This window comes from Arabidopsis lyrata (genome assembly GCF_000004255.2).
Source record: "Arabidopsis lyrata subsp. lyrata unplaced genomic scaffold ARALYscaffold_6, whole genome shotgun sequence".
In the NCBI taxonomy this organism is placed as follows: domain Eukaryota; kingdom Viridiplantae; phylum Streptophyta; class Magnoliopsida; order Brassicales; family Brassicaceae; genus Arabidopsis; species Arabidopsis lyrata.
The window spans coordinates 23936386-23951931 of record NW_003302550.1 but is presented as its reverse complement, the minus strand read 5'-3'; the positions used below and the strand labels follow the sequence as shown (position 1 = coordinate 23951931).

Sequence of the window (15546 nt, the reverse complement as noted above, 5' to 3'; positions counted from 1 at the left end):
CTCTCGCAATCTAAAGAGAAAGGTCTGATCAGCCTAAAAATCTCGAAAGCATAGCCACAAGGCCACAAAAGGTTAAAAGCGGACTTTGCAAACCCGCATATAATTTTAACCAAACCCCCTTGGGTCGTAACCTAGAAAGGTTTAAAAGCCTCCTCAGGCAAATATCTTGTTCAAAAGAAATGATAAAGCCTCCTTAGGCCAAAAACAAGTTCGAAATTAAGTTTAAATTAAGTGGGACAATCCCCAGTTTAAAGTGGACACAGCCACTACGGATCGACCTCCATCTCGGACTCCGGCTCGGCTGCCAAAGTTTCACTCGCTTCCTTAATTGGTGCTTGATCAGATGAAGCTCCCTGACCACCCTCCGCGGTGCAACCATCCTCCGAAGTGACCTCCGATACCATAGGAGCTACGGGTGGGACAACATCTTCCGTCTCACTTGAACCTAGAAATAATATTTCCAGTCAATCAAAGGTACAAGGTAAGAAAAAGTAAGCGTTAGGAGCCAAGTGTTACCTGCCCAGTCTAAACCCGATTCACTTATGGGAGGTGATTCAGTAAAGAATTCCTCGAAGTCAAGCGGGTTGAAGGACGAGGTGGGAAGAGCTGCCAAGCGACTCCGTTTTTCAGAAAGATTAGTTGACAGTTTGGTCCTTTCTTGCTCCTCGGAGAAGTCTGCTTCATGGATTTGATCCAACAGAATCAAGTTGCTCTCATGCTCCTTGATGTCTGACTCCAAGTCCGACCTAGCCTTCTCGGTTTGCATGAAGCGAATGGCCCCTTGGATCAACTCCATCCCGCGTCCCTTAACCTCTTTTCTGGCCTTCGATGCCGACCTTGCTAACTCGTAATCACGCAACTTGGCTAGCGCCTTGTACTTCGCGTCAAGCTCGATAAGTTGGTTGTTCAGGGTATCGGCGGTTGATTCGGATTCATGAAGTCTACCCTGAACACCAGAAAGTTCGTCCTGGAGTTTGTAGTTCCGGTCGTAGTAGTCTTGCAGCTCTCCCTTTACCTGCGCCAGCTCGGATGTTAAACTGTCGACCTTGTCCTCCAGATCATGCTTGGAGCCGGCAGAAGAACTGAGTTCAGCCTCAAGAGCAGAGAATTTCTTCTTCCACATGTCAATCTCCTTCTCCCGTCCGATGACCAACCCTTCGTAATGTTCGATCATATCATTAAGTTCGCTGTGAGCCTGGCATTATAAACCCGGGGAGGCGAGTCAGTTTAAAGATTAGCAAAAAAAAAAAAAAAAAAACGGAACTAACCCGAGATGAATGATGAGCGTGAAGCAAATAGCGTTCACGAATCGCAGGACGCCACTTGTTGAAGTCTGGCAGGATCGAATCCGATCGGGTCTTGAAGCATCGGAAGACGTTGCCTTCTTTCTCCATAGCTGCGAAGAAGGAAGAGTTGTAAAAATTGGAGTTTTAGTAGAGACAAAAAACGTTTAAGTATGTGTAAATCACCAAACCTGAAAGCGATTTGACTTGAGGGACAAGAGCAGGCTTTGACCTCGAGGAAGCACCTCGAGATTCAGAATCTCCCCTTTTAGGGGATGCACTCCGAGCAGTCTTTTCGCTGACGGGCTGGGAAGAAGAAGACATGTCAACAGGTCGGGGAGGACCCATTGGTTCAGTAGGAGGGGATGATCGAGGTGAACGATCAGTCCGGGCCCTTGATTTCTCCCTTCGCGGAGACGAGTCATCACGGGACGACTTGTCCCTCTTCTTACGAACCAAATTCTTAAGTGGTTCGTTGCTGAAATCGTCTCGGGGAGGACGAGGAGAATCACGACGAGGAGACCGCTCTCTCCGAGGAGAACGCTCGTCATGACGTTCGCGACGAGGCGTTAGCCTATAAGCAGCAACGGATCTGGCTCCCTCGGAGCTGTTATCATCAACCAGCAGGGTCCTGCTGTAATCTTTTTTGTCGATGGCGGCCGCAAGGAACGCCTTGTTTTCATCACAAGCCTCTGCTATCGGCTTGGAGAGTTTCTTACGCTGGGCAGTAAGGGCCCGAGCTGACATACCTTGAGTTGAGGGAGGAGGCGGAAGACGGTGAAGTAGATTGGGAGGACTCATCCTGAGTTTTCGGTTGGCCTCGATAAACCGATCGAGGGTGAAAGAATTCCAAAGGGTTTCCCCTTCAAGGAGTGTTTTGAAGAACTTGACAAATTCTTCAGTCGGGAGAGTTGGAGCGATGAGAGCTGCGAAATGAAACAACGAATTTGGTCAGTAAAAAATAATAATGAACAATAAAGAAACATACGACCTAGTCTCTACCAGGTTTCGCAGACCACTTCGATGGGAGTACATCGGAAAGATTCCCAATCGAAGCAGGAGTTTTTTTAATCAGAAACCAAGGATGGTGCCAGTTCTCATCCTTGTTCGGGAGGTGCGAGACGACGTTTCTATTGGCATTTGGGTACGCCGAGAAGTACCCAGTTTTCTTTGATGAACTCCTTACGCTTAGGAGTTCATTCAGCTCGGTGACTCCAATGACGTAGCCAGCCTCCGCCGCAACGGTTATAATCCCGAGGATGGTTCGGAGGAGATTGGGGGTTAATTGAGGTAAAGCAATCTCGAGAGCCGCCAAGAATCGAACTAGGGCTTCGAGAAGGGGGAAGGTCAATCCGCAGCCCTTGAAGTAAATTTCGTAAACACAAAAGTAGCCGACACGGTGGTTCTCCGGGGATTCCGTAGGGTCGGCTATTTGCGCCTCCGCTATGATTCCAGGGGGAATTTGACAGAGCCCCTTTAATCGCTCAAGGGACTGAAGAGTGCAGGTGGATTTGTAATGAGGACCGGCGATGTCGTTAGGACGAGTACACTCGTCATTACTAGAGCGCCTCTCATCGTAAGAAGGAGATTCAGGTCTCTCGGAATCGGAAGTCATCGGAGAAAAATGAAAATTCAAGATCCGGCGAAGAGAGTTTTTTGTGAAGAAAAGTAGAGAGAAGTTTTGATTAGAGCACAAAAGTAAAAGAAGAGAGTAATGGTGAAAAGAAGTTACCTCAAGCTAATGATGAAACCGCCTCGGAAGTTGTGTGGGAAGTGGGAAGGTTTTTTCCCGTTTTAATAGTAATTAATCAATATACGGTCATAATGATGACAGATGTCACTCAGTTAAAAAAGGCTAGTGCCGAAATTAAAGGAATGATGAGATTTTCGGCGGGAAATCAGAAAGATTCTCGAGCGCAATCTTTGGCCACTTGAGCATTTAAAGTCCTCCGAATTGAAATAGCACTTCGAAGAACTTGGGGGGCTAATTGTTGGTGTCGGATCCCGCACCAGAAGTCCGAGACCAACCAAAGATTGCCACGTAGTCAAGATGATGGCCCATAAAGGACAAAGCCCATTGAACCCATGAGCCGAAGGAACGGTCGAAGTGGTTGTCACCACTTCGAGAGTTCGAAGTGGCTGCACTGTGACACGAGTTCGATGTAGAAGACACGGGTAAGTCGGTTCAAGGACACTTGGGCCAGAAAGGGCGAGGCCCATGAAGATCAGAGTCAACTCAAATTCAAACGTTGAGCATTAAAGGCGAAGAATCAAAACGGACACATTTAAGAAGGAATAATTGTACTTAATTATTCATTTTAATGTCGATTCTCTATGTATAAATATAAAGGCCAGTCGCCGTGTAAGGGGGATCTTCCTCTCAAGAAAGAAATACTATAGCAATTTTCGTAGCAATTTAGAAGTTTTTACATATTCATTTTTGTCCCTCAAGAATAATCTTTCCAACTTAATAAAATACTTGAGTGTGTGAATCCGACTTCCACACTATTCTAGTCTATAAATGATAATGTCCTTCAGTTAATCATGTCATGATTATTTATGATAGTTAGCAACTTAGCATTACACAAATAGTTAAAGAATATAGTGTATATACTCCCTCTTTCTCATTTTATAAAATGCTATAGATTTTTTATGCAAAATTTAAATATACTTAATATTTTATAATTATTTATATTTTGCAGTATTATTTATGATTAGTTAAATTATTTTAAATTAAAATATTAAACGATATTTATGTGAAGAAAAATAATTTTTTTAATATTGACCTTTTAACGCAAAGTTTTTTTTTTATATAATAGAATAAAGAGAGTATATTATTGAACAAAGCAGAATTTAAATCATGCATATGGCAGCTTTGACGTGTTTCAAGAACTTTTTGATGGTTTTAGACTTTTAGTACTTCAAGAACTTATTATAGGAAGAAATAACTATGGTTTTTTTTTTTTTTGTTAAAGAAATAACTATGGGGTTTTCTAGTATTTCCATAACATAATGTACAATTTTTGGAGAAACTGAGTAACGACCATAAAAAAAATCAAAAGTTAAAAAACAAAAAGCGGTTATGTAAGAGCTGGAAGAATGATTATTTCAAATTAGGAGGTGAGGCAAGAGCCCGTATAATTGTCAACTATGAGATCGCACAAGTCAACATAAACCTCGACTTTTCTCATTTCTTTCTTTATGAACATATTAAATGGAAAGAACTTATATAATATATATTGTTTTTAATTATATATTTAATTTACATTGTTTGATGTATTTCTTTTTTAAACGAATTGGTTTCTTGTGCAAGTAGAAGATTGTAGTTTAACAAAACAAAGTAGAAGATTGTGATAGTTGAGAGGCTCTCATCTATTGGTACCTTCACTTCTTTTTTTGGCTCAACAACAACTTCACATTAACCAAAATTTAGTTACATTAATCTACTTTACAAGAATTTTTTATCCATTTTGACACAATATAATACAACTTAAGATGATCATAATTCAGAAAAGTGTGTGGTTTCTATACTATGGTACTTGGTGACATTAGATTTGAATTATAGAAAATATCTCAAAAATATTTTTCTAGTTTAGTGGTGATGACCGGATGATTGAATGACAATGTATGTCTTAGAACGAAAACTCCTAAAAATTAATAGTATATGATTCTTGTTCAGAATTTGGAGCATTGTTTATGTATTAATTGGCTGTAAACTTGTTTGGATTATGTTGAGTCCCCACATATATACAACATAATAATAAGATTCTTCTTACGTATATCTTTTGATTGGGTGATGGTTCTTGGATATGAATATAACTGCAAGAATAGTTAAAAAAAACCTTCAAATCACTGTGGTCTTATATCTAAAACTCAATTACCCTAAAGAAGAATAATACATTAGGTTAGCTTTCATTTCATAGAAGAACTTTTTCTTGTCATTTCTTGCCTTTTTTTAGTATTGCATTTTTTTTTATATGTGGATTAATTATGCCAAACCATAGGATTGACTGGTTCAGCAATAAACTAAATACACACATCACAATAAATGCCATCAAATTTCAATCTCTTCTTGGAATTGTCGATTTTATACATTCTGGCCTTGGAAGATCATTTTGTCAACTAGTATCTTAATTAATCATATCAATAACACGAAAAAAAAAACTTATAATGGATGTAATGTAACTTATACTATTATAGTACAATACTTTTTTTAAAAAAATAGGTACTATATGAAATTAGAACGAATTTTGAATATGAATCACGAATTGTATGATTGCTTTATCAACGGTCGCCTGGTCAGCTGCTGAGTACCAGAAATTTAAACTCGTGGGTCCTATTTTTATTAAAAATAATCAGCATACCAAACAAAAAAAAAAATTAAAAGTCTTAGTAATTCTTCATCTTCATGTTACTTTTTTGTAATGGCCTATTTTTTGCTATATATTTTTTTAGAAAACTTCATTTTTCTTTTGTTAACCTCTTATGATAAATAGTGTTCCTGAAATTATATGTTATTCTTGAAAATAAAGTGAGACCATAAATGCAAATGAAAAGTGACCATACTACATCAGATAGTACATTTTATTATCATTATTTTAACAAAACACATATTTTCAGAAAAATTAAGGTCAATTTTCCATTTTGGATTATACTTCTCCATACTCTGATGTTTTCTATTTAAAACGAAGACAACCAGGTATATATCATCATTCATCAACATATCACGACAATAGACAATTATCTCATTTGTTATAATATACCTATTAGTTATTATTATGTAATTGTTGTATTGCATAATTATTAGCTTCTTTTGTTTCAGTACACTTATAGACACTGACATTTGTGCTTATCTCAATTTTTTTTTTTATTGTGTGGCGACCTTATCTTTCTAGTTTCTACGTTGGATTTTTGTAGGGGTTTCAACTACTAGAGGAAACATATAAAAATAAATATTTCAAAATTCGCCGACGACTAATCATTTTCTGGTAGATTCTTGTAAATATGACTATGCACACATATTAATATTCAATTTAAAAAACTAATGTAACATATTCGTAGAATTGTTTTCTGTAACTCTATGTATACTACATTAATTCTACATAGATTAATGAAAAAAAATCAAAAATATTTCTAATGATGATAAAACAAACGATAAAAAACCGAAGGTCAAATGATGATATAACAAAAGATAAAAACCAAAAGGATTAGTTAATGATATTATCAGATTATGAATAATTTAACTGAAAACATTCATGTTTTTTAGCGACAAATTTTAAAATATTGAAATCTTCCCGTAATCTAGATAATGGACCGCAAAAGAGAGAAAAAAGTTTATAAAATCTTGGACTAAAAGGCCATTTGGATCTTAAGTAAGTAAATCTCTAACTGGGCTTATTGGGTCCTCTAATTGGGCTTGCCTTTGACTTAGAACTTAGAAGACGACCCAGGCGGCATCGTTGTGGATCCGTTTGTGGTTTCGGAATCCGCACTGCTTGCCGTTTTCCGTCTCTCTATCGTCGTCCTTTACTCGTCTTCCAAGCTAAATTAGAAATCCTCCTGACGATCTCACTGTCTCTCTCTTGGTCGATCGGATCTGAGTAGTGAGTGATGTTCTTGGTAGATTGGTTCTATGGCGTACTCGCTTCGTTAGGGTTATGGCAGAAAGAGGCTAAGATCTTGTTTCTTGGACTCGATAATGCTGGTAAAACCACTTTGCTTCACATGTTGAAAGACGAGGTTCGCTCCAATTCGTTGATATGATGTTGTTTCAGTTATGAGAAGTGTCTGACTTTGGAATAGATGCTTGAATTGGATTTAGGAATCTTTGTTACTGCTTGAATCCAGATTAGTGTTTGTCTTTCTAAGATTATTGCTTAACTGGTCGAATTGGTGAAACAGAGATTGGTACAGCATCAGCCGACGCAGCATCCAACGTCTGAAGAACTTAGCATTGGGAAAATCAAGTTTAAGGCTTTTGATTTGGGTGGTCATCAGATTGCTCGCAGGGTCTGGAAGGATTACTATGCTAAGGTAGCTTTTGCTGTTTTATGCCATTTTACCATGAATTGAAGCATCTTGAGAAACTCGTGGTTTTGTCGATTCTATCGGTTTTCTTCTGATCATATTTTCACCTACTCACTGCCCCCTTATATTCTTTAGTAAAGGTTTCTTCTCATTTCACCCGTATACACACCCGTTACGTCCTTCTTTATTAAGCTCTTCTTCCTAGTGTTTTGCAGTTTAGCTCACAGGCAATGCATCATGGTAGATCATTTTCGCTCTAATGTAGTAGTTTTCCACTTCAATGGCAGACTTTTATGAACCATCAGTTTCAATGATTACTCTGTTTTTGCAGGTGGACGCTGTGGTCTACCTAGTAGATGCTTATGACAAAGAGAGATTTGCAGAATCAAAAAAGGAACTTGACGCACTTCTCTCAGACGAATCCCTAGCCAACGTCCCATTCCTCATTCTAGGAAACAAAATAGACATACCTTACGCTGCATCAGAAGACGAGCTCCGTTACCATCTCGGACTCTCCAACTTCACAACAGGAAAGGGTAAAGTGAATCTAACGGATTCGAATGTAAGGCCATTGGAGGTATTCATGTGCAGCATTGTCAGGAAAATGGGTTATGGCGAAGGCTTCAAATGGCTTTCTCAATACATCAAGTAAGACGACACAAGCTGTTATTATTAAGCCGTAAGTTTCTATAAATCCAGTTTTTGTATTGTCTTGCTCTTTTTTTTTTTTTTGAATGTGTTGTAAGAAAATGTCGTAAAACGTAGCTTTTTCTCGTTTGTCTGATCCTCGACTGGTTTGTTTCTTGTAGTGAATTTTTTACAGTACATGTTTCGTAATTTATATTCTCAATATATTGATTGAAATAAGGGAAAATAATGTGTAGATTATAACTTTGTGAAGTTAGTTAACTAACCCAATAGAGAAAGAGATGTGTGGTTGAACAGTTTTTTTCACTTTCGTTTCACGCATAGCCAAATATTAGAAATAAGTAAAGTTTAAATACGTGTGTAAATGTAGTAGTAGCAAAAGAGTTTCTCGACCGTTGGATCAAAGTTTGAGATCAAACCATCTGTGAGATTACCCAACAAACCCATCAAATTTTTCTCGTCATGATCCCACCAATACAATATTTGTTTTGTATATGAATAAATTATCATTAAAAGTAAACGATGGAACCGTTTAACGAACTCAATACAAACCAAACCATTTCATGTGTGGTGTGTGTGTGTGTGTGTTTATATATATTTACACAAACACAAAGACAGTTGTAGGAGCATTCTGATCTGAGAATGGGTAACGTAGCCGGTTCCCGAAAATTGAATGCGGCATCGATGGCTGCTAGAAAAGTTGTGTTATCCGACGGAAGAGTACAAAACTTAGAGGAAGAGACGACGGTGGCTGAGATTATGCTGGAAAATCCGCAACACGTGGTTGTCGAATTTGATCCGTCATCGATATCATTCAACAATCACCACCGGAAAAACAACGACGCAAAAACGGTGAAGAAGAAGCTGGCTCCTTTGCCCGCTGATAAAACTCTCGAGCCGGGGAAAATCTATTTGGTGCTTCCCGCCAAAAGAAGCAGTGGCAGCGCAGCCAAATCATCATCAGCATCGGCGGTGCTCACGTCAGAGGAGATGCGGAAAATGCTATTTAGCGCCACGGCAATGGTAAGGTCATCGTTTAGCTACTATGAAGGGATACTTCCTTGGTTTACTACTAGAAGTTATAAGAACAATATTCCGGCGACTGATGCGGTGGTTGCTGCTACGTCGGTTGGAAGATTGGAGGCAGAGATGGAGGAGGAAGAGAGGCCGGAGTTTTTGAGCCGGCAATTGTCGGGAAGAGGGTGGAAACCAAGCTTGGATCCTATTAAAGAGAAGAAAGCAAAGAAGAAAATCCATCAACGGTTCTTGTTATAAATACGTTGTCGTTTTGTTAAAATCCTTTTCTAAATGATTTTGTTGTATTGGTGTGTGTTTTGTGCTAAATTGTGTGTAAGATCGTTTATTAACGTGCGTATGTGTCTTGTACGCCGGTCACGAGAAACTCACGTGAATTCCAAAACCTCTGTTTCGTTCGTTATCACGTGATACTTGTTCTAATGTAGTAATTCAAAACCCAATTCTTATGTAATTTCTCATTTTTCAAACAATGTGGTGAATCGCGATAGAAAGGGATTGTCACATTTTTACAAACATATAATATTTTACAATTACATGTTTTCTTCTAAGTTCATTTAAACACACAAAAAAATTTAGAAAATGATATGAACAATACACAAAAATACATGTTGCAGTTTTGTTCATGCACTAATGGGAAACCAATTCTTGGTTGGTGATCGGATATATAAATTGTCGCAGTCCATCCTAAAATTTACTTCTTGTTGCATCACCCTTTGGATCTTTTGTACATATATAAATACATATACATCCCACTAGTTTTTCTTACTTGAACTATATATGGCGGAATATTTGTTTGGCGTAGTCTGTTATTTTTTATTTGTACATAGTGTCTTTTGGAACTTTAGTCATATTTTTATTCCTTTGTGATTTTTTTTTCTTTTGTTTCAAAAACTTTGTATTCATAAAATTTATTTCTATGGAAATAAAGGAGATGTTTCGAGAGATCGGCTCTCTTCATGTAGAAGGTGGTAATTGTTATCTTTGGTCTGGTCGCGGACATCCTTGGTAAATCTCATCGCAGGTGCTTCGGAAGAAGAAGTTGATTTGCCTTCTTTGGTCTATTGTTTCTCTTAGCATATAAGATGTTTTGTTTCTATTCTTAGGTTTTGGTTTCGGCCTCTTTCGATCCTGGCTTGTGAACTTCTGCTTTGTATTTGTAGTGTTCTTAGTTTCCCTTTCATATGGTCGAGTTTCTGGGGAAATTTCGTCTTCCTCCGGCTATGTTTCTGGGGATTTTTTTTCGTCCGCCGGATTAAGTTTCCCTCTTTTGAACGTTGTAATTCTCCTTGGTTTTAAAACAAGTTCATTAATAAAAATTTAGATGACAAAAAATAAAAAAGGAGATGTTTATTTTTCTTTTTTTCTTTTTTTTCTTCAGAGATGTTTATTTTTCTAAAGGTTAAATAAAGAGATGTTGCCGGACTTCTACATGTTAAAATAAATTCTTATGATTTTCTCAAACGTGTGTATAGATTTACTTTGCATAAAGCAATGTATATGAACAGGGCAAAGTATCAGTAAAAGAAAATTCCAAAGTATATCAGTAAAAGGTAATTGTTACATATTTTTGTGAACTTTTTATATTCATTTTTGACACTTTTGAGATCCACTTGCATGAGCAGAAATTTTTAAGACAAAGTTACGTACTAGTTTAAGTAGGTTTTTTTCTTAATCATAACATTGGATTAAACCCTTCAATGAAATAAACCATACGTTAAATGATTTTATCCAATGTTATGATTAAAAAAAAAACTACTTACTGATACAAATTTATAGGAAAATACCTGAGAAATAATATGGTTTGCATGTGACACGTGATATATCGTCTTCATGCACGTGCAGAGCACGTCGTCCAACCTCTCGAAGATTTTTGTATTGTGTAGTCAAAAAGATGACGTCGCATTGGTTCATGACCTCGACATATGATTTGTTCATGTTGCAAATCTAATGAAATAATACTAATTACTTTTTTTTTTTTTTGCCAATCTACTAATTACTTTCTATGTTAAGTTATAACATACTTACACCTAAATAAATCCGTACAAACAAAACTTCGTTTGTTTGCCGCCAAAAAAATATATTAACATTTAATTAGAAGAAAGTTGAAAACATTTTTAAGAGTGGCTTTTATGTCCTTATTAAAAAAAAAATCAAAAAATAACATTTTGGATATAGTTAAATACGACGTATTTTAATTATATCTAAAATTCCAAAAAATGAATTTCTTGCTATCTACGGAATCATGCTACATTTTGCTGAAAATGAAATGGAATTATATCCCAAAAAAAACTAAATATAATCATATAAAGTAGATCTCAACTCTATAAAGAATAAACGCAGTAATCTAAATATGGTAATTAAAATATATTATCACAAACTACACATGTCACATGTGGAGGTGGGTCAAATTTGGATAAGGGAATCTTTAGGGCTTCACAACAAGTTTTGCCTCATTGGACACCAACACGTATTGATAATTGAAGAGCTAACCATTAATCTTTTTTTTTTGTCAAAGCTAACCATTAATCTATATATCTATTTTAGTTAATTAATAGCTTAAATAGAAAGTTACCATTAGATGAGATCTCATTGGAAGAGTTTTATTATAATTCATTATTTTACATTTTAATGATTAACATAGTAGAATGATAATGGTCAAATCAATGCGTAGCTCTGTACAGTATGATTAGATCGAAATTAGTGGCAACTAATTGACCACTCACGAGATTGCATTCGCATATCTGTAAATTCCAGTACTATATAAATTCAAAAAAAAAAAAATCCAGTACTATATATTTAACTAATGATGCACTTCTGTCAAAATTCACCTTCAACTGTTTGTGTTTGTATGTTAAATATATACATTTTTCTTTTTTTTTAAAAGGTGTTCAGTTTGTAATTATCTATTTTCAATTTACGAAATGTACCAGTTAATCGTTAATCGCTACTAGTATTCAATTTTAATGAAGTATTTGTATTCAGATTTTTTTATGTTGATATTAAATGCACATATTATCACAATTTAAACCTCACTTTCTAGTTTCTACTCCTGAAAAATTAATGTAGCATATACAGTAGTATATTTCAGTTTGCTAACGTTATTTAATGTACAATTAGTAAGCTCCCACCAAACAACAACTACTCGCAGCTGTTCCTGCAGAAATATAAGAAGGGATCCAATAAGGGGAAAAACCGTTAATTTCATTAGCCATTGTTATATACTTATAATTATATTGACAGGTGTTGCACAATTATAGTTGATTTTAGTTTATTGCCTACTACGACGAACAAAACTACAAATCCAACAGCTGATTAAAATGAAAATGAAGTAGCTTATACGGAGGAGACAACGTATAAATAATTTATAGATATTTGGTAGCTATTTCTTATCTTCCCATTACCAATTAAAAGAGAGTATTTATATATATAAAAAAATTGAAATTTTCAAAGGTCGAACCGTCGAAGCTTCAAATTAGTATATTCGACAAATTCCCTAAAACGAATAAATATTTGTTTACATCTTAAAATTGTATTAAAAAACACAACATGTGTTTGCCCACTTGATACATTAATGACTTGCTCTCTTCTAACTCAGCACTTTGTATCCTCAACATTTAAAATTTGATGTAAATTTCTTAAATAATTTTAGAAACCAACCATTATGTATCATGTCACAATTCTTTATATTACTTCCTTAAATATGGATCTTCTAAGCCTCTCTATATATACCAACACTAACTAGCAGCCTTAGCTGTATATCCATCCATAAGACAGATTTATTACAAGATGGTTGCATATTTATAAACAAAGTATTATAGGACTACTTAACAACTTAGGAGAGAATTATTATATGGAGTTCTATAAACATGTTCTTTCAAACTACACTAAACAAATGAGTTTCAATTATCTTTCAAATAAAATAAAATGACATAATAATTTTCTTCTTATGTACTTTTCACAAATTTGAATTTACACAGTTTTATAAAATATCAAGATTTCATCAGCTACAATTGTCATATTTTATGAAATTGAAAAGATTTAACATTGGGATTAGGTTTTTTTATATCTCGTGAAATTATATACTCCAATCTTATTATTTTTACCACTCCAATCTTTACCCTTGAAAACCACAAAGCATTAATGATAAAATCGCCGAGTTTATAATTATCATCTGGATTATGTAATTGTCTAGCGTGTGCATCAAATCAGAACCAATTTGTTACCTCGAAAAACCCTGAAAACCATCGGGTCACAACATAACCAAATACAGAAAATATATATACAGTAGTAAGCAAATGAGATTAAGAGCGCTGAAGATAAAGAGGTTCAGAGCTGGAGAAATGACTAAATGAGCTGTGAAGACATGTTTATTTGTGTAGAAAGAAACCAAACCAAGACTCTTTGATACTCATAGATGATAGAACTTGTCATCTTATTTTGCAATTATGTCATTATTTGCTGGCCCCTTCCATATATTGGAGCCCAATTCAAGACTTCATTATAGAACTCATACATAATCATTTATTATTCCTAGGATAAGACATACATATATATTATATGTATGTTGTATGGTTTTGTGAACACCACAATTATCAGTCATGGTTAATTTTTTCATATAAACATATTCCAAAAAGAATTGTTTGCGTCTTAAAGGGAATCAAATCATGAATATATAAACTTGCACAATTAGTGTATCATAATAGTAACAATATATAAATTAATAATCTCTAAATAATTGTTTTGGAGTTTAGGACTTAGGAGCATTATATCGTTTAACTATATATATATATATATATATATATATATATATATATTTGTCCCGTAATTAACATAGTCGTTTTCCTCGGAGTATAACTAAAAAATGTTTTTGTCTACAATTGTTCTTTTAAAAAAAAATTATATATATTTGTGTAAAGAATTGTTACAAGGTGCAAAATATTTCATATATTAATAAAATGGGTTTAGATCACTAGGTCAAACAGCCTATCTGAAATGTATAAAGTCTTTAAAAAAAAAAAAAAAGGGTGTACAAAATTATAAGAGCAAGTCAATATTGATAATTAGGATCTATATTACAATATATGAGTAAGAAGCAATGACGCATTCCGTGATATTTGTCTTTAACAAATGATGGTGAAAATAAAAATATTTCATCTGGAGACCCTTTCTATGAATATTGTTTCGCTTTATTCTCTTTAAATTTTTTTAAAGAAAGCTTTATTGATTATTTTCTATGATTAAGTATTGTACTTAGATTACATTTATCCTTGATGTTGATGCAAGATTCACTAAATTTGTTGCATTTTCTGGCCGAGTTTATACTATTATATTCACTCGTATAGGAGAATGCCACGTCGAAGCTAATACAAAGTCATATTCTTGGCGTTAACGCAACCATTTCCTCCTTACTTATTTAATTACTTTTTTTTTTCCTGCCATCAAAGTATATAATGTGGTTAATTTATTTCCTTTTTTAATATAAAATTTTTCTTCGAAAAATGATATAGGCATATATATGTACCTATAACCATGTTGACAAAAAAAGGTTGTAAAAAAAAAAAAAAGGTTCATAACCATGTTGACAAATAGAGTTATTATTTTGTCTAGGTTTAAATGGTAGTGTTATATGACGAATAAAAAGGGTATTGTCCATATGCGAAAAAGCTAACGAAGTGCATACATTATCCCTCGCCATTTATTTTTTATTTTTTGGAAAACCTAAAATGATAAGGTTTTAACATTTCAATCTGTTTCCTTTTCCACTTTCTTCAAAACAAAAATTGAAAAATTTATTGTGTCTAACCTCGAGCGGTATAATTGTTGCGTGCATGAGATATCAGCAGCAACTGCAAAAAGCAAACCCGTTAGTTGGAGAACATTTACTTTTGTACCTTTGTAAATTTATTGTATTTTCTTTGAAAAAGAAATTTATTGTATTGTATGTATACACAAATATATAAAGATAAACTTCTTTTTTTTTGGTTATATACATGACATCATTTGGTATCCTAATTCCATATTTATACACGGCTAGAATTCACTATTTGTTTTGTTAAATGCATGACAACATTTGGTATCTTAACTCATCATAAGACATAAGTGAATTTTACTACTAGTAATCTAATAATTAATCACTTTTCCATCTTGTATAACGAGTCAATCTCCATCCACGATTAATATTGTCACGTTCTAAACATAATTTTTACTTTTATCTGAGAGAGAGAGAAACTAAAGCAGGCCATCTTTTGATCTAATCTTGTACCCATTTACTCCGTCCGTTCTAATATAAATGATGTATTAAGCTTTTATTTTTGTTCTCGAATAGATGATGTTTTTAGTTTTCAATGCAATATTAATTAGTTTTTTATTGGTTTTGATGATTTATATTATGTAGATTATTTTTCTATTGGTTGATTAAATAATAAATGATGTTTTTGTTTAGAAATAAACAAAAATTAAATGATTTCTTAATCGGTGTGCATTCTCCTAAAACATCATTTATAAATGAACGGAGGAAGTATATTACATGTGCATTAATTAAAATGTAAAT

The 15546-nt window shown here is 34.6% G+C and overlaps 3 protein-coding genes across 3 annotated transcripts; 2 read left to right on the top strand and 1 right to left on the bottom strand.

Annotated features, from left to right (window-relative positions):
• Positions 1-266: 266 nt before the first annotated feature.
• LOC110227302 (meiosis-specific protein ASY2-like) lies at positions 267-2898 on the bottom strand. The gene is made up of 5 exons (XM_021021162.1): positions 2286-2898; positions 1475-2209; positions 1269-1396; positions 519-1195; positions 267-462 (listed from the first exon to the last, which is right to left on the bottom strand). Exons 1-5 carry the CDS (start codon positions 2896-2898, stop codon positions 267-269), a joined length of 2349 nt encoding a protein of 782 aa, XP_020876821.1.
• A 3920-nt stretch (positions 2899-6818) lies between these two features.
• On the top strand, positions 6819-8168 carry LOC9311008 (GTP-binding protein SAR1A). Its single transcript, XM_002874895.2, has 3 exons — positions 6819-7022; positions 7185-7316; positions 7642-8168. Exons 1-3 carry the CDS (start codon positions 6894-6896, stop codon positions 7960-7962), a joined length of 582 nt encoding a protein of 193 aa, XP_002874941.1. The 5' UTR covers positions 6819-6893; the 3' UTR covers positions 7963-8168.
• An 83-nt stretch (positions 8169-8251) lies between these two features.
• LOC9311007 lies at positions 8252-9344 on the top strand. The gene has a single exon (XM_021023313.1). The coding sequence runs from the start codon at positions 8601-8603 to the stop codon at positions 9231-9233; it is 633 nt and encodes a 210-aa protein (XP_020878972.1). The 5' UTR covers positions 8252-8600; the 3' UTR covers positions 9234-9344.
• The last annotated feature ends 6202 nt before the right edge of the window (positions 9345-15546 follow it).